Source organism: Dipodomys merriami, unplaced genomic scaffold, assembly GCF_024711535.1.
Source record: "Dipodomys merriami isolate MVZ:Mamm:240054 unplaced genomic scaffold, mDipMer1.0.p SCAF_30, whole genome shotgun sequence".
Taxonomy (NCBI): Eukaryota; Metazoa; Chordata; class Mammalia; order Rodentia; family Heteromyidae; genus Dipodomys; species Dipodomys merriami.
In genome coordinates, this window is record NW_027204493.1 from 2,243,899 (window position 1) to 2,263,509 (window position 19,611).

The 19,611-nt window shown below is 38.8% G+C and overlaps 1 protein-coding gene across 1 annotated transcript in view; it reads right to left on the bottom strand.

Annotated features, from left to right (window-relative positions):
* Positions 1-803: 803 nt before the first annotated feature.
* Adamts12 (ADAM metallopeptidase with thrombospondin type 1 motif 12) overlaps positions 804-19,611 on the bottom strand; it is a 236,445-nt gene continuing 217,637 nt past the window's right edge. Inside the window, exons 23-24 of the mRNA XM_070040991.1 lie at positions 13,399-13,558; positions 804-5,184 (exon numbers count right to left, since the gene is read on the bottom strand). Of these exons, the coding sequence (XP_069897092.1) occupies positions 5,006-5,184; positions 13,399-13,558 (339 nt within the window). The 3' untranslated portion in view covers positions 804-5,005. The remainder of the gene's footprint in view (positions 5,185-13,398; positions 13,559-19,611) is intronic.

A 19,611-nucleotide genomic window follows, 5' to 3' on the forward strand; every position in this document is an offset into this window, starting at 1 on the left:
AAGCAAAAAGAAAAAGCTGGAAGTGGCACTGTGGCTCAAATGATAGAGAGCTAGCCTTGAGCTGAAGAGCTGAGGGACAGCGCCCAGGCCCAGAATTCAGGCCCCACGACCAGACCCTCCCCCCAAAAAAAAGATTACTAAAAAAATTGATTACTAATAATAATGAGTCTTGTGAAGGTTCTTTTTTTGGGGGGGGGGTCTGTTCTTGGTTCTCTGTTGTCTTCTTGACCCAAACCAGATTTCCTCCTACCTCTACTCATAGTTCCAAACATTTGCAGGGTCATCTGTATGATCTGGCTAGCTTTTCCCAGCATCACTGCTTTTTATTATTTTATACAAGTAGGTTACCTTTCCATCTGTACAAATTCTACTGTTGCTAGTCTGCCTTACCCGTGTAGTCCTTTAGCTTTAGATTGACTGTCCAAAGCAAGGAGTGATTTTTCAAGGAATTATTATTTTCTCTTAAGCATTCTGTCTATATTTAGTGTAGAAGAGAGAATAGGTCATGCTATGAATTGTAGGAATACAAAGGATTCAATATTGTGGGAGTTCTCAGCATTGCTTCTGATCATTCTATGGGAGAGTGTATCAGTAGTTGTGTGTCATGAAAAGAGAACAAAATTCTTCGTCACTTGGGGAGTGATTCACCTGGTAATGTACTTGTCTAGAGGCAGGGTAGGGGGAGCATCCTCCCCTAAGTTTCTAAACTTAGGGTGCTATTATTGGGCAGTGAAAGTTGCTCAGTAGAAATAAATGAATCACATGGATACACCAACCAGTTTGTCCATTTATTCATCCCACACAATGGCAGGCTATGATTACAATCTGGCTTAAACTACTGATATCCACAAGGTACCCCCAGAGGAAGATGGAGAAGTTTCTGGGGAAGCATCACAGAAACACATAGGACAATACATTGGCCATGTGTGTCATACCACCACCTTGGAGGACAACGATAGGCAGAAATGTGCCTTCTTCATCCTATTTTGTTTAATGACATAACTTAATAACATGAAAAAGAAGAGTATCATTAAATACATTGACTAGGTTGTAGCACCAGGAAGCTAATGTCATATGATCTCTCCCCGGAAGATGAGTCTATATAAATTGAGCACCAAATCTGCTGTCCCAGAGCTTCATGTTAGAGTTAGAAAGGAAAGAGTTAGTATTGGTACTCTCGAGGACAGCAATGTGTAGCATGTAGCGCTTGAAGGGTTTAGCCAATTAAATGGGAAGTTCTGGTCTGAAGCCATGTAATCTCTCAAATTGTGTGTCAGATACTTCATGAAGGTTGTTGAGAATACTCACTGACCATTTCAAAGCATCACATCCGGGTGCTGAAAGATTGTTGGCTGTCTCAGGAGACTGGATGGAGATGTGGTCTTGCTTAAGAAAAATCTATCACTAAACAAAGCATTCCTATACTAGGAGGCAATTTTTTTTTGTACCAGGAAATCATTTCCTGATTTAGGAAAATGTTCATTATTAAGTTTCTTGAATCTTATTTTCTCATAGTGCAATTATGTTTTGATGTTAATGGATTCAATTAACCCACAAGTTTGTAGGTTTTTTTTTTTTTAAAGAGAAAAGGTAATGCTAACCACAGTGAAAGGCAATGTAAACCAAACTGTCTTGATGTACATAAGCACCAGGCCCTGTGGTGAACCTCTCTGGCTCACGGTATATGTGAATCCAGTGTCTCTGGCAACACTTTCTGGTTGCTTCTTCAAGATGGGGAGAAATGAGGACCCGGATAAAGTAAACCAAAAACTCAGCTTCATATTGGCCCCATGAGCATCAACGAAATAAAGACGCGTTCAGGTTCTTGCATTCAGAGTCTTCCTGCTACTTTAAAAACCCCACCAGTAGTTAAAGAAAGCAACAAGATATGGGGAAACACTGATGACCCATAGCTGAGTGACTGACAGGATTCTGACAGCAAAAAGCACAAAAGTCATTCAAACTGTCTCATAAAACAACTCCAGGAAGGGAAGAGAATGTTCATGATGCTGGCTCAGGGACCAATATTCTACCCTTGAGAAACTGAAGAAATCCTATAATGAAGCACCTGGCCAGATCCTCATGTGTTCAGCACATGGGTTATAAATATTCCATTTTGTATATTGGGGAACTCTGGCTTAGTTTTAGTTTGTTGAGGTCAGTAGGAATTGGATTTGTTCCTGAGTTTTCTATGCCTGGTCATGTCAGGTCTCGGATGCAAAGTATGGATGCTACGATAGTACAGTACCAGGTTAAGTTAAATAAGTCTGATTAATTATGTCAATCCCTCTGTAATCCTATACTATTCTTAAGGCACAGTCTTTGTCAATTATCTTATTTAAACAAGAGCTCTCAAGATCTCCCTCCTCTCATGTCCCGAACTATGTAAGTGTCTACAATCGGTTATTTCACCAGAGATTATCATTGGCCAGCAATGTATATACTTAAAGATAAAGACAAAAATGCAAGTATTATTAAGAAATAAATTCCTTGGCTTTACGTTAATATTTCTACTTTCCTCCTGTGTTTCTGCTCTACCTTGAATTTCATCTCAAGCTCACTGTTTTATTTTCCATAGGAACCAATCAAATTTATATACTATTGGTTTGTAAAAAGAATTAACAAGCAAATAATATAAAATGCTAGGTTCATGAGATCCAAGTCTAGAACTGGCATTGGCCAGCAACACCATCCCACCCTTAATAGAATATGTTTCTGTGGAGATTCACACATCCCTAGTTGCCGGACTCACTATGGGTTTATATTAGCTCTGCCACCATCTAGATATTAGCACCATTTTTCAATAGCACCATTCTGCTGAACAGATAGGTAACTGAAAGGAGATATGGGACGTTGTGATCTAAAGTGAAGATGAAGTATATAGGTACATGAGTTTAAAATTACATTGCCCATCACATGAAGGCATGTGTTAGCTTCAACCCAATCAAGCCTTGTTCTGAGTCTTTTTCCTCTTGAGGCTTATCTCTCCTTCCCCACCTATGCTTTCTATCTGGGTTCATTTTGCATAAAGGCCTTCTGTTTGAAATAAGTTTACTGGAAATTTGCTCTGAATTTGAGACCGCATTCTATTTGGTCAGTAGGGACATAGCAAATAAGTATGCTAAATTATTTCAGTGTTTTGAACTCTCTTGACATGCTGGTTTCCCCAAGGTAAATTACTCCATAGCTTCATCATCATCATCATCAACATCATCATTTAGTGCTGGAGATCAAATTCAGCTAAGCATGGGCTCTACCACAGAAATACATCTCCAATAGCTGACAAGTATGCAGAGTAGATAATTCTCATCTCCCTCCCTCTCTCTCTGTCTCTCTCTGTCTCTCCCTCTCCTCTCTCTCTGCCTGTCTCTGTCTCTGTCTCTCCCTCTCCCTCTTTTTATTATTGTCAGTTGTGGGGCTTGAACTCAGGGCCTGGGCATTGTCCCTGAGCTTTTGGGCTCAAGACTAGAGCACTATCACTTTGAGCCACAGCACCATTTCTGGTTTTCTGGTGGTTAATTGGAGATAAGAGTCTTGTGGCCTTTCTTGCCTGAGCTGGCTTTGAACTGCAATCTCAGATCTCAGCCTCCTCAGTAGCTAGGATTATAGGCAAGAGCTATCGGTGCCTAGTGACTCATCTTACATTTTAGAGTTTTTATTTTTCTCTCTTTCTAGACTATACATTTACTCTAAGTTCTTATATTTAATATAATTTGATTTTTAATTGGCTTAATCTATAGCCTCATTTTCCTCTCTAAGAGAGATGAAGACAAGTGACAGCTGGGTTCTGGTGAAGTGGGTCTTTGTATATAAACAGCCTACACCCAAGTTGAGAGTGAGACCTGAGGTCATGACTCAGGTGGGGACTGAGTGTGAGACAGAATGATAAACATTTGCTCTTTTCGTCTCATGTGTAAGGGGATTGCCAATACCAGGGAAGTGGAAGAATAAAGGCCACATTTCCTTTCTGTAGTAGGAAGAAATTGACTTCTATGCATTTGATTTTGAAGAATTTTCCAAGACATTATTCTCAAGTCAGAGGTGTGTGTATATGTGTGTGTGTGTGTGTGTGTGTGTGTGTGTGTGTGTGTGTGTGTGTGTGACTGATCTCAACCCCTTTGGATTGGAGCTGATATTTGCACCCTATTAATCTTACATTGATCCAGGACTTTGAGAAAGCCAGCTGTAGAAAACTGAAGGGATTAAAGGTGAGATTGAATCTGGTTGCTGGTGGCTCTCACCCGTAATGCTAGCTACTCAGGAGGCTGAGATCTGAGAATCATGGTTTGAGGCCAGCCCAGGTGAGAAAGGCCAGGGGACTCTTATCTCCAATTAACCACTTAAACCCTGGAAGGGGGGCTGTGACTCAAAGTGGTAGAGTGCTAGCCTTGCACAAAAAAGCTCAGGGACAGATTACAGGCCTTGTGTTCAAGCCCCACAACTGACAGAAAAGTAAAAATAAAAAGGAAGATAGTTTAAGGGACATAGCCAGCTGTGTCATCCTACCCTCATTGAACAGGAGGCGAAGAACAGATGCATATTCCTAACTCATCTCCATATCTTAAACAGCACCTTATCTCAGGTCAATGGGGAGGTTCTACTTAAAAGATGATTTGTTCCCTGGGTAAACGTGGCTGCATTTCCTGATTTTCCTGAGGTAGTCTAGAGAAAATCTGGTCTCTTGTTTTTATCTTTAAGAGGGGTAAATACATCATTACACAGACTTGTCTAATCTGTCACCTTTCCCGAGTGCTGATTCCAGCTAATGGAGAATACTCCTGGACACTTCACCTTCCTGTGAGGAGCATCAAGGGTGGGAGTCCCGGACCGCCTGCTTGGGATGTTTTGTGGTTAGAGGGACACAGTGTATTTAACTTTGCTATAATCCAAAACTAAACCTGAAAGAAGTAAAGTAGAAAACCTAAGTGGAGCAGCCTCTGGGCTAACACATGTCACAATCAGCAGGCTATGGCAGTCTATGGTGGAGGGTGGCTTTCTTCCAGACTTAGGGAAGTTTGGGTTTTTTGAGCAGTTGCTGTTTTCTTGGCTGTTGCGTGTGGAGGCTGTGTGTCTGGGAACACGAGGAGCAGCACTGGGCCCTCACCGTGGGCACAGAACATTTCTTCATGGATTTGAGTGTCTGGCAGAAACTGGCCGACAACCTGTCCTTGGTGCAATGTATATCTGTAGGAAGAGAAAAAGAGACATAAACCCAGAATACTTTTTGTAGGTGAACCAATCACGCTTATATTACTGTAAGACTATATAAATCTACAATGAAATAAGCCATAGCACTTCTGAATCACGATGGCCAACAGGCAATTATTCTATATTAGACACTGAAAAATATTTGTGTTAAGCTGACTCATCAGTCAAAATTCTTAATTGCTGTGTGCTCATGTAAGACATTCCCACTCTGCATAGCTGCATGGTGGGTGAAGAATATCGCCCCACTCTTTGATTCTGGGTTCATGTCTATGGCTTGCTTTGGACAAAAGATACATTCCCTGCAGGTCCTTGGAAAGTGCTAGAGGATGTGCTAAGGTGATGATCTTCTATCACCATAAAGAACCTAGTTTCTGAAACCACGGGATAAAGGGAGGGGAACATGTGGAGCGGACCTAGACCCAACAGCTTGCAGCTAAGCCAATTGAAAGCCATTCTAGAACAGCTGAGCTAAGTATTAGTTGACCTATACATTTTTTTTTTTTTGGTCCGGTCGTGGGGCCTGAACTCTGGGCCTGGGCTCTGGGCCTGGGCGCTGTCCCTCAGCTCTTCAGCTCAAGGCTAGCACTCTACCACGAGCCACAGCGCCACTTCCGGCTTTTTTTTCTTATGTGGTGCTGAGGAATCGAACCCAGGGCCTCGAGCATGCAAGGCAAGTGCTCTACCACTGAGCCACCTTCCCAGCCCTGACCTATACATTTTGAGTAAAGACTGCATGGTTACAGTTAAAGACTCCCAGTGTCTGGGTGTTTAGTTAGATTGTTTTGGCAATAGACAAACACAGCATGCTCCAGGCTTCCCTTCCCTTTGTCTTCATAGATTTATTAGCACGTCAATACTCTTCTCCTGTTTCACAAATGAGAAAAGTATGATTTAGAGTAGCTAATAAATTGCATGATGTTATCTAGCTGCTGTGTGGCATGGCCAGTTTTGAAGTTAGGCAGATTCTACTCTAGGTCTAATGTTTTTATCCATCACTCTATTCAGAGTGCCAAGCCGTTGACCAATCAGCCAGTTAACCCGAGCATTTCTCAGCACCATGCAAAGGATACAGATACATAAATGATGGCGTCTAGACTATACCATGTAGCTGAATACATGAGGCAGGAGCAAGCAACTCCCATCCTCAAAATACAACTCAATACTTGAATTCAAATTCTCATTTTTTTTTAGCTCTAGGCAAAAATACCCCCATTTTCATGGCCTTCTCTTTAACACAGGTGAATCAGGGAGTTAACATAGATTGCTCAGAGGCCATTCACTCATGCTTTCTATAAATGCTGCTACAAATGCACCAGCCCATAGAGTACTTGCCTACAGGTAGTTCAGTGAGGTTCAAATCACAGATTTTTCCTCCTTTCAGAATGTGAAATTGTTTCAAACTTTGAGTGCCTCTTGGAGCTGTGGTTGCTTTCTTTTTGCTTTACAGAGAATATATTTTAATAGTCCCCGATAAACCCATGTTCACAAATCAGCTACTGTCCTTTGCAAACAGAAGTCAGTAAAGTAGAAATTGACCCCAAACCTGTGATTTTTGCTTCTGTGCTCTTTTCACCGTTAGATTGGGAAGACAAAAAATGCTTTTATATCTCCTTAGAAGTCATCATTTTCTTGACTGTCCTATTTTTTTTGTTTTTTGTTTTTGTGAAGAAATAAATGTCATCTGTTATATTTCCATTTTGTGTGCAAGATTCAAGTGTACTTAGGAACTGGTAATGAAAAATGAGGCTAGAATGCCAAACCTAAGTGGTTCTTATGGATTCTTTTCTTTAGGATTCTTCTTTAAGTCCTTCATTTTAAACATCCATTTTTCTAAAATTCTGCAGGAAGTTTTCTCTCATGCTTTGCTTTCAGTAAGAATACATGTTTTGGCCATCCTTCCTATTGAGAAGTATCCTTTTGAGCTTTTTGTCTCTAGTGTCCCTATCAGAGCAGCAGAAATTCTCCATGGGTCCTTGGCCATGCATCATGTGAGTAGGGTTCAGAACAAGGTTTCTTCCCCAAGCTTCTGGCTTAGGACCAGGGCCTGGCATGAAAACCTAGGTGTCACATATGGTCCTGTCTCTCACCAGCATTTCCCCAATCCCTTGTAAATGGTAGATGGAGAAAGTGTACACATAGAGTAGGTCTTTGACCTACATTCTCCCTCCTGTGACAATAGGAGTTCTCAGGGGTTGCTGTAAGGAAAGGGGAAGTCAGAGGAAACATGAAGGCTTCCCACTTCTCCACAGAGCTTCTTTGGGTGATGCTGACTTGCATAGATCTCTTTGTCTCAATATCTAAACCTGTCTTATTTGTGTACCACTTGCTGAAACATGGCACCATACTCTTTCTTGGACTGTAAAGGTTGGGAGAATATTTTCTGCTCAGCACTAAAAGTCGATCTGTTATTTGAAAGGTGTTTGTCATTGTAAGAAAGGCCTCTAGGAGCTCCCTAAAGCCTTTAACCCTGCTGTGAGTTGGACTATATCCTCTGAAATTTAAGTAATCCCACAGTTGGAATCCTAACCCTTGGTACCTTGAATATAAACTGATTTGGAAATACAGTCTTGGTAGATGTAATTATTATATAAATGGAGATTAAGTTATTTTGGAGTAGTGGACCCATAATCCTACATAACTGGTGCTGTCCCTAGAGAAAGAGGAGAAGAGACACATATACTTGCACATGTACAGACAACCAGGATATTGAGGAAAGATGGCTATATCATAATGGTACATAGATTGGAATTAAATGGCTCTAAGCCAAGAAAAGCCACGAATTGCTGGCAGGCACTATGAGACAAAGCATGGATCTGACGATCCTTACTCTTAGAATTCTAGACTACAAAACTATGATAGAATAGGTTTATGTTGTACTAAGTCACCCAGTTTATGGTACTTTGTTTGGGTAATTCTAGAAAAATGAATCAATTAGTGTGCCCCTTTGGCCATGACAATAATTCCATGACAATGACTCATTAAGCATTTCCCATGGATGAGGAAATGTGTTTGATATATACCATACCAATTGACCCTCAGATAAATCTGTTTTCATGTATATTTATTTTCTTCTTTTATAAAGCAGGGTTCCAGAGATGCTTAGGAACTGGCCTGGCACCACATAGACAGTATATAGTTGATGCTACTGGAATTGAATGTTGTCTCGGTGTCTTTAGAGCTTTAGAGCTTTGGTGTCAGGATGCTGATTCTCCTACACTGGTTATGAAGAAGAAAAAGGTCACACAAACAGGTCTTCCCTGCCCCAAATAGTTGCATTTGCTCAATACAGTGGCTCCACTTGTCAGAATAGATGAACATCTAAGGGACTAAAAGAGGTACAACCAAGCCTGTCTGTTGGCAGATCTCCATGAGATCATGAATACTGCTTTTCAAAGGTTCTCAGGGCCCTGGAAACCTGTTGGGTCTGGGCATCTTACACAGAAGCAACCTGGAGGGTGACGGTGGCCTGTATTGATAGTTTGTGATCCAGGCCTATGTTTAGCAGCTCATTTAGACAATGATTACAAGTCCAGCATCATGCTGGTACTTAATTCTACCAGTTCTCCTTAGTATTGTAAAATAATGAAGGCTTGTAGTGCCCAGCCAATGGATCCCAGCCCTGAAGTATGATTAGGGACAACTTGAGGAGCAGATCCCAATTTCCCCCTGACTGTTCAATTCAAACCATACTTGGAAATTTAAAGGGATGGCTATATACTTGTTCTTTTGTATACACCTGGGTCTAGATTGAAAGCACATTTTGCTTATGAAAGAAAGTAAAAAAAAAAACAGTTGTTGACAGTTTTCAAAAGACTTATAGCTCCTTGAGACCAGAAATGGTATCTTACCCATAATATATTTAGCCCTTACCACTGACCTAAGATATATTAATTTATTATAATTGTTGCTGCATTAATGTATGAATGCAGTTGTACATAAGTATTAGTAATTGTTGCTGCATTAATGCATGAATGCAATTGTACTTATGTACAACACAATTCTTCAGTAGAAAATTTGTAACAAGACCCTGATGGAAGCAGAGAATTCCATTGTGTATGTGGTATCATTTGTAAAGAAATGGAAAGACTCAGAAAAAATTATATTAAGCAAACCAAGTCAGACTAAAAGAAACACAGGTTGCATGGTTTCCCTCATTTGTGGAACTAGAAAATGGCTTTAAATCCATAAATAAAACATGCTAGATATTAAAAGGCAAAGAATATACTTTGACACATGGTATTATATAGTACTCTAGACATTCATATAGTGAGACTACAGGAGGATATTCTTAGGAGAGGATCACAAAGGCTCAATAGCTATGGGCATATAAAATGATGTTTATGGAAATGAATTTTAAGAAATGGAAGCAGGAGGTCTTATGTTATTTTGATTCTTAGTTTTTAATTTTTATTTTTTTCTCTTTTGTCACCATTTTTGATTTCTGTACCTTTTGTCTTGTAGGTAAGTTAATCCAGGGTAACAGGGAGCACAGAAAGGGTTGGACAAAAAGTGAACAAATGCATTAGTGAAATTCACGAGACACTATGTTACACTATATAACTTGTGTGTGAGGGGGGTAGAGAGGGAAAACCTGTGAGAAAATGAGGAAGAGGTGAGATTATTCAAAAAGAAATGTACTCATTACCTGACTTATATAACTGTAACACCTCTGTACATCACCCATGCAATGACAATAAAATAAAAAAAATTTAAAAGCCTGGGTGCTGGTGGCTTACACCTGTAAAATCCTAGCTACTCAGGAGGCTGAGATCTGAGTATCACAGTTCATGGGCAACCTGGGCAGAAAAGTCAATCAAACTATTATCTCCAATAAACTACTTAAAAAAAGTCAGAAATGGCCCTGTGGCTCAAGTGGTAGAGTGCTAGCCCTTGAGCACAAAGCAGCTCAGGGATAGCGCTCAGGCCCTGTGTTCAACTCCCAAGACTAGCAAAAAAAAAAAAAATCCATAGACTCAAAATATTCCTTTGTATCAAAACTGAATCAAAGTTCTTATCCTCCCTATTTTTCTTGTCTTCCCACTCCCATTCCTAAATAAACAAACAAGACAAAGAAAAGGAATCAGGAATGATGTGAATATAGAAGTTTTGTTCTGCTTCTGCTTTTTACTCAAGACACTTGCAAAGGATTCTATAACATCTACTATGGAAATGGTAGTTATGATTTAGACTTTAGGTTATTAAATATTTGGCTGGTAACTAAAAGAAGGAAAATGATTGTTAGGAAAGCAATGTGTCTTGAAGTCATACCGATCTTACATGATAGAAATGGGGTATTTCTTGTGATGGCTAGCTGACAACAATGTTACCATTGGATGATTCATTTTCAAAGCATTTTTGAGGGTACATGGTCAGGGTGAATAGTTGGCTTCCCAAATCAAAGAATTTCTTGCAGCTCTTTCATCTAGCTTTGTCTGAAGGCTTTGCCTTCAAGGGAAGCTAGTAATTAACTTTGTTGCCCTGATAATTGTCAGTAATGTAATTCATTGTTATTTATATCAATCACCTGCCAAATGTGAGTACTTATTCAGAGATTTCAAGATGAAAACTATCTTTGCTTTTACCCAGTTTTGATTACTGAAGTTAATTGTCCAGCAATAGGACAATTATTGGAGACAATCTACATATAATTTAAAGTAAAAACCCTTAACACCTAAGCATGATCAACTAAAACCAGGTAGTTGCTTTTGTTATGTGAAAAACATAACATAGAAGGCATTCAATAGTCTTAAGTTTTTATAAATTTGGTGCCATAGAAGGTGATAAGATGAAATGAAAGACAAAAGTGTTAGATTGGCTCCTGGTCCACAACAAGTGTTTTTCGTATTTAGAGAGCATCTGAATGACTAGGAGATTTTGTTTAAATGTTGATCCCAATGCAGTGGGTCTAGAGTGAGATCTGAGATCTGGCATTTTTAGCAAGCTCCCAGCAGATACCAATTCATCTGGTCCAGGGACTACACTTTGAGTAGCAAGAGTTTGGAAGACTAAACACTAACAGCACTTTTTTCTTTTTTTGTCGGTCATGGGGCCTGAACTCTGGGCCTGGGCACTGTCCCTCAGCTCTTCAGCTCAAGGCTAGTGCTTTACCACTTGAGCCACAGTGCTACTTCCGGCTTTTTCTGCTTATGTGGTGCTGAGAAATCGAACCCAGGGCCTCATGCATGCAAGGCAAGTACTCTACCACTGAGCAGCCTTCCCAGCCCCTAATAGCACTTTTGAGACAATGAAAGCAATCCTCAAGTACACAGGATGCTTAACAGAGTAGCTACACGTGATAACACATTTAAAGTATTTTCACTCCCTGTACATTTCAATCAAGATTTCCAAGACAGAACTCTTTCCTGGCTTCATAACTTGTATTGCAAACCAATCAAGAATACTCTGCTGTGGACGATGCATATATCTCTCAACAAATAATGCCCTAGCTAGAATTCTATTCCCAAAACAATCCTTAGGTCTTTCTTTATATCATCTTCTCAGCTGTTCAAGACAGAAATAGAGGCTAAGCTTTCTTCTCCTTATTTTTATGTCATTTCTGAATCTACTAATAAGTAGATTTATTTGCCTAGTTGATGTCATATAATGCATATATTTTGCACAGGGTATAGTTGTCTCCTAACTGGTCTTCCTTCTCTCTCATATCTGATTTTCTTTGCTTATATATAATAGTTTTGTTAGGATAATTTCCTCACACCTTATGTGATTTTGGCCTATATAATCTTGGTGCTAATTGAATTCATGGTTGCTGGTCTTTGAGATACTGGCTTTGAGATACAGTCTACTGGCTCTCTAATAAAGACTCCCAATTAGGTTTCTTAAGTGGTGCTTTCTCTTGTTTCTCACACCTGAGTTCCTTTACAACAGCTGCAGCCAGAATGACTTTTTAATCTTCACTTTCTTAATTGGAATATTTCATTCTTCCTTTCCACCTTAACAAGTCCATCAGTATGCTTCCCATGGTTCCTTGTCCTCTATCTCCAGCTTGCTTCTTTTACCATATCATTTCCTAACTCTTCTTGTGTGTTTTGTGCTTGTACCTGTATTTATATGACAGACCATCCAGTCTCCTTCCTGGCTACTCTGGAAGATAAAAACTCCTCTTCCTGGAATCTTTTGCTGGACTTTTCTACTCAGCTTTGACCTCCTCTGGAGCTTTAGGTTTAATACCTTTTACAAAACTCTCATACATCTGCCCTGCCTTACTGCTTTCTCATACTGCCTGACACTAGTTTGTATTTTGTTTCTTGTTTCATAGTGTCTAGTATTCAGCAAGTGTCCAATAATTATATGTTGCATGAATTCATGATTCGAAAATAAACAACCCTTCAGAGAAAACTCAGGATTAACTTCAGGGGAAGTCGCTGTTGGATGTCTTTAGTGTACTGAAGTAAGTAAGCACACTTCTCACTACTTATCATTAGGAATCTTTTGAAAGATATTACCATTGCATGCTGCCAACGAACTGTGTTTTCAGGAACAACATGATCCTCAGTTGCTGCCCCACAGTGTAATTACTAAACTAACTTCTCCATGAAGCATTCTTTACTTTATAACTGCTGTAAATAAACTTCCAAAAAACATCTCATTCTTTCTGAAAAATTTTCCCCCAGGTTTTCAATTTGATTTAGAAACTCATTGTGGATTAATGGAGCCAAAGATCCATTGGAATGGTTGGCCTATGGTTGAGCCAACTCATTTATGGATAAGAGAAGTGTAATCAATAGAGCAAATTACCCAAGGCAGGAAGATCACATAAATATTTGATGAAACATTTGTCCTTCTTTGTTTGATCCTGATACCTTTACTCCAGAAGTTGCTTTTGTAAAATTCAGTTTAAAACAATAAATTTAGATTTATTGACCACCCTACATTTAGCTGTTTCCCAAGAAAAGCTGGAACATCTCTCAGATATCTCTAAAAACAATGGAATTAATTCTCATCTGTGTGGGACAACATCAGTGCAAACATGTTCCGAGATAGGAAAGTGGTTGAAATAATTCCTTAATGAATTAGTTAAACTTCAGCAAACAGACTTGTTCCCTAAGTCATGGGCTAGCCTTAGGAGCACTTAGATTTTCTCTTCAGCAAAAGGGACATGAACCTATACAGGTTCAGCTATACAGAATAGCTACCACTCTTCTCCCCAGCTAAACAAACGCATTCACCTACCAGCACTCTTTCTGCAGGCTTGCTGGTTGCATTTTTGGAATTCTGGAGGTCTGGGTTCGTGATCACACAGGCACTGGTCTGACTCTTCAGTTGTATTGTCCTCTGAAGGGACACAATGGACAGTCCTCTTTTGAAATCCACCTCCACAAGAAGTGTTGCACTGTAAGAGGGAGATACACAGAATTGGAATTCTTTTTCAGAAACAAAAAGGGTTGGAAGTCTTCCCCCAGGATCACCAGCAAAGCACTTCTATCTAACTCTACCCTAGTCAAACATGGAAAATCTCAATTACCAAGAAATCTGTTTAAAGAGCCATAGAATAAAGAGGCACCAATAACTTGGAAACGTGAGTGTAGAGTCTTATATTTTAGGTTGTTAGACTGAATTCAATTTAGGCCAGTGTAGGATTCTTTGAGGAACACCCTTCTCCTTTTCTCATGTGAGAATGGCCTGTTTGCTTATGACATGGTTTCAATATTGGGATACCGCCCATGCTTCCGTACATGAGGGATCCAGAATGGGCCTCTGACTCTATTGTTTAGTTGGTACCTTCCTTGGGAATCTAGAATTCAGACACTGCAAGAAATTCCATCTGAAGGTGAATCGTACAAACTTAAATATCATTGGTGGTTATAGTTCCTACCAAGCAGGAGAAGTAGAGAAAATCAAATTATAGAAGATGTGAGTGGAATGAAACAAGAGCTTAGAAAGGAATAGGAATGAAATGGTTAACAGCCTTGATTGTAACTAAAATTTCCAAGCTGGCCCTCATCTTCATATCCTGAATATAGGAATGAAGTACAGTATATGGAGATTGAAAGGAAAACAGAAGAAAATTACATTTCCTGGACCCTCCAGTTTCCCTGGACTGGTTTTTTGTTTTGTTTTTTTGTTTTTTGTTTTTGTTTTTGTTTTTTTTTTGGTTGTGGGGCTTGAATCTGGGCTTGAGCGCTGTCCCTCAGCTATTCAGCTCAAGGCAAGAGCTCTACCACTTGAGCTACAGCACCACTTCCGGTTTTCTAGTGGTTTATTGGAGATAAGAGTTTCACGGACTTTCCTGCCAGGGCTGGCTTTGAACCAGGATCCTCAGATCTCAGCCTCCTGAGTAGCTAGGATTACAGGTGTGAGCCACCAGCACCTAGCTCATGGACTGGATCAGAAGTAAGTAAAAGGAAGAGAGCAATAAGAATGCTATTGAAGGACAGCTCACCATCTCCCATCTATATTCCCAATCCCATCCTTGGAAACCAGCATTGCAATTTTTCTCTTTCAATTTGATGGTACTCCATAGAGATGGAATCATATAGTATTTGTCCATTTTTGGCTGACATTTCGACTAGCATAATGAATTTGAGCTACATCCATATTGTAGTATGTGTTGAAATTTTCTTTGTAAGATGGTGTAATTTTCTATTTGTCTCTTTTATGATAGTTTTGTCCATTCATCCACTGATGAATGGCAAAAATTGGCACTACTCCTCTGTTGTGTCTTCTATTTGGCTACTGTGACCCACATATGTCCTTAGGATTTACATTTTACATAATGGTTGCTGATTTTCTTTAACCCTGTCTTTCTTACATGATGAAAACATCCCAGAGTACATAAACAAGTTCCTTTTTTCATACTCCACAGTAATTAGTGTAGTAATAGTCTGACTTACTGGCTGAGTTCTACTGCTGCATAGAAAATTCTGGAAAAATTATTAAACTGGAAAATAATTTCATTTGCCTTTTGAAGTACTGGATACTCACCTTACTAGGTAAAAAAAATTCTGACTCGCTGATACCACCAAACAATTCAGAATGTTGCCACTAAAACCCTGTTTTTTAGAGAGGAATGTGAAATGCGGTGTTTCTACTCTATTGTATTTTTACCATGATCTGCATGAAACCTTATGTTTGCATTATGAAGGCAGAAGTTTCTGTAATTAAATATAAAGACAGTTATATACAGCAAGTTTGTCTTAAATTCTCCAGACATCTAGTCAGCTGGTCCCAAATCAACAGACATCTGCAACAGACAGAGAGAAGTGATGGAGAATAATCAAAACTAAATATACTAGTATTTAAAGGATGAGAGACTTATTACTTGCTGTTTATTGTTCTGGGTCATTCATCTCAATCTCCCTCTATAAAATAAGATTGTTGAAGATTAAATGATGGGGGGCAGGGGGGAGGCTGGGAAGGGATTTGAAGGATAAACAAAGGAGGAGGCTGCAATGCTTGGTAAGAAATGTACGCATTATCCTGCCCATGTAATTGTAACCCCTCTGTATAGTATGTTCACAAATAAAATAAAATAAATTAAAAAAAGAAGATTAAATGATGTCTTTTCCAGATTTCTGCTTCTAAGGGACTGGTGAGACAGTCTGGGCTTATTTCAGGTGTTTGTCCTTCTTGTCCTCTTGGGCATGAAGATTAGAAACAAAGCTAATTCCAAGGCAACACAAACAAATAAGAAGAGAAATGAATTGCTTATGAGTTTATCAGCCAATAAAAGAACTTGAATTTAATTGAGAGATTAAACAGGAAAAGTAGTTGCTGATTTTTTTCTTATCTTTAAGTAGTTGCACAAAGTTGCCATTCAATAGAGCAATGTAGGAGTAGAATGTATCTTGATTAATGTCACCCCATTCATCATTCTCTCCATCCCTCCTAACCCTCATTTTTCTTAGTTCTGTAGTATATCCATTGAATTATCACTTCATTCTCCCTGCTCCTCTCTAACTCACTCTCCTTGACTTCCTTCCAAATGTGAATGCTTATTTCTTTGTGTTCATTTTGTTGGACTGTTAGTTAGCCTTTCTAAGGAATTACACTGAGTTCTCCCTTGAATCTACTGTATTTTAGCTAATACATTTATATATACTTCCATATCACCCCATGTATTTACTTATATATTCACAATCTAGTTATAACTTCCACATATTGTAGAAAACATGGAAATTTTGTCTTTCTGGGCCTGACTTCACTTAACATAAAATTTCCATGTCCTTCCATTTCTTTGCAAATGATGCAGTATTATTCTTTCTAACAAATAAGTAAAATTCCATTATGTATTTATACCACATTTTCTTGATCTATTTGTCCATTGAGGGGCATCTGGATTGATTCCATACCTTGGCTATGACGATTATTTCTGCAATGACACGGTTGTGATGGTGGCTTTACTGTATCACAGTTTGTAATCTTTTGGATAAATGCCAAAGAGTGGAATTTCTGGATCATAGGATAGGTCTATGTTTAGATTTGAAGGAATCTCCATACTCTTTTCTAGAGCGGTTGAACAAATTTACATTCCCACCAATGGTGTATTTGGGTTCCTTTTTGCCAATACCCACACTAGTATCTGTATTGTTTGTGTTCTTGATAATGGCCATTCTAAATGGGGTGGGATGGAATCTCAGTGTTTTTTCTCTGCATTTTCTTCATGGCCAGAGATGTGGTATTTCTTTACATCAATCAGCTATTTTTATTTCTTCTGAGAATGCTCTATTTAGCTAGTTTACCCATTGATTGATTTTTTTTTGTTTTTAATCCTTGCACTGTTGTAAGACGGAAGGTTTAGAGGCTTAAGATTTACATGATATATATAATAAGTGCATATATCTCACATATATACATCTCATATATACACATATATGCATACATATATTGTATATATCATAAACACATATGTAGATCCCTAGCACATCTAGAACTCACTATGTAACCCATGCTAATCTTGAATTTGTAATCTTCTTGTTTCAGGATCCTAAGAGCTTATATTGCATACATACACAACAGTGCCAGGTATATGACATTTTATCAAATGTCTGGCAATCCTGGTGACCTCAGGCTCTTTCTTTTATAGCTTAGAATGAAGTGCCTAATATATATATATATATGATATATGTCATATAAATATAATATACTATGATATTTCTATATCAATCAATACAACCATTTATATCTCAGAGCTCATATGATAACTATATATCAGTTAATCTATTCATCTACTCCGTTGAAACCAACAAAAGAAGGAATGCTTTGCAGAACTTATACCTAAAATAGGAGTATTCAGGGATCTAAATATGATTGTGAACTAGCTAGGACTACTGATTTACAGAATTGCTGTCACTCTAAATTGAACCCTACAGTGGCTTTGATGTTTTGTTTGTAAAAATTACACCACGATAGATTTGGGAGGAATGGGAGAGAATGATGAAAGAAGTGACATTGATCAAGATGTATTGTGCTTTACAAATTGATGTGTTGAGTGATAACCCCTCCATACCACTACTTTAAAGATAATGAAAATTAAAAATCCCACAAGGATTCTCTCCAGCTTAATCTGCCTTATTTGGAAACACTGAACCTCACAAAACATTTGCAGTGGGAGAAGCTGCAAAAGAAGCATCTGAAGACCACTCAATCACAGATCAAATGGAGACATTTAAAGAAGAGAAATGATTTGATGTTTTATAAATGAATGCCAACATGTTCATTGAACAATTTTCTTTCACTTATCATTAATACATGGCAGACCATGTTTTATGCACACAGGAAATATTCTTAATTCAATCCTACAATAATCATGCATGAAATAAGATTACTTTTCTGGCTCCTAATCCTTTCACTTTTTTTTAACTTTTGCTATTTAGAAGTTTATCTAAGGTCTCTTTCCATTCTTTATCATATTTTTTCCTTAGCTTCTTGGTCTCACATAATGAATATAGTTACTTGTTTTTGTGAAGAGACTAGTTTCTTGGGAGGAATTCATCTACTTACTACATGATCTCCATCTCCTCTGGGTCACTTTACAATTTATTTTATTTAGTTTTTATGTGCTATTTTCATTTTTTGTTTGTTTTCTTGAAATGTAGTCTTACTATGTAACTCCAGCTCACCTTGAACTCACTATGTAACCCATGCTAATCTTGAATCTGTAATCTTCCTGTTTCACACTTTTGAAAGCTCATATTGCAGGGATTTACAACCATTCCAGGTATGTGAGGACTTCATCAAATACCTCTTTCTTTATAGTTTAGAATGAGGTACCTGGGATTTTATTGGAGACACTGGATCGCAGCTATTAAGACGTGTCTTCATTGAGGGAATTAGGACGAGATCTATTCTAAACCAGCCTACCTTTTCGGAGCTCTCTGAAGGAAGGAAATCATTACCCTGATGGTTAGAAGATGTTTTAAGCTTAATTATTCAAGAGATGAGCCTTTCTTCCATCAACTGTGCTTGATTTTTAGGGTCTCTTTCGATTAACCTCTTCACAGATTATACCTGCTGGCTGTTGTTGGAATACACTAGAGAATCTAAAGATCTACTGGTTCTCTAAAAGGTTCTATCAAAATGCCTACCCTCACTCCTGCCCTCAGGAGTATGAGGGAAATCTGACTACTCTGGAGCATCCTGAGAGAGGCAGCTTTTAGCTAACAGCTAAAAAGCTAGAAAGTTTTACTGATCTCTCTCTCTCTCTCTATCTCTCTGTCTCTGTCTCTGTCTCTGTCTCTCTCTCTCTCTCTCTATCTCTCTGTCTCTGTCTCTGTCTCTCTCTCTGTCTCTCTCTCTCTCTGTCTCTCTCTCTGTCTCTGTCTCTGTCTCTCTCTGTCTCTGTCTCTGTCTCTGTCTCTGTCTCTCTCTCTCTTTCTCTGTCCTCTTATCTTCTCTCATCTTTGTCTTTTTCAGTTTTGTTCCTTCTCCCTATTTATGGAGTTCGAGAATAGAGGCATAGAGGCAAATGTGTATGTATATGTATATTCTCAGTTTGATTTCCAAAGCTGGTTTGCTTGATGTTAGCCACATTCCATTCCCTTACCCTGCAATGTACACAATTATTAATATCTACCACATGACTGTATAAAGGAAACGGCAACACGTGTCCACCTTCTGTGTTGCAGACAGCACTTCTAGCTTGTTTAGGGAATTGAAACTAAGCCTTCATTTGTAGATTTTAATCTTCCATGAGATTTTCTTCTCCCATGAAGGGCTCAGACTTGCAGCATTTTTATTTATTTATTATTTTGCCAGTCTGGATGCTGTCCCTTAGCTTCTTTTGTTCAAGGAGAGTGCTCAACTACTCGAATCACACGCGACTTCTGGCTTTCTTGAGTAGTTTGTTAGAGGTAAGAATCTCACAGAGTTTCCTGCTGGGGCTGGCTTCAAACCAGGATCCTCAGATCTTAGCCTCTTGAGTAGCTAGGATTACAGGGGTGAGTC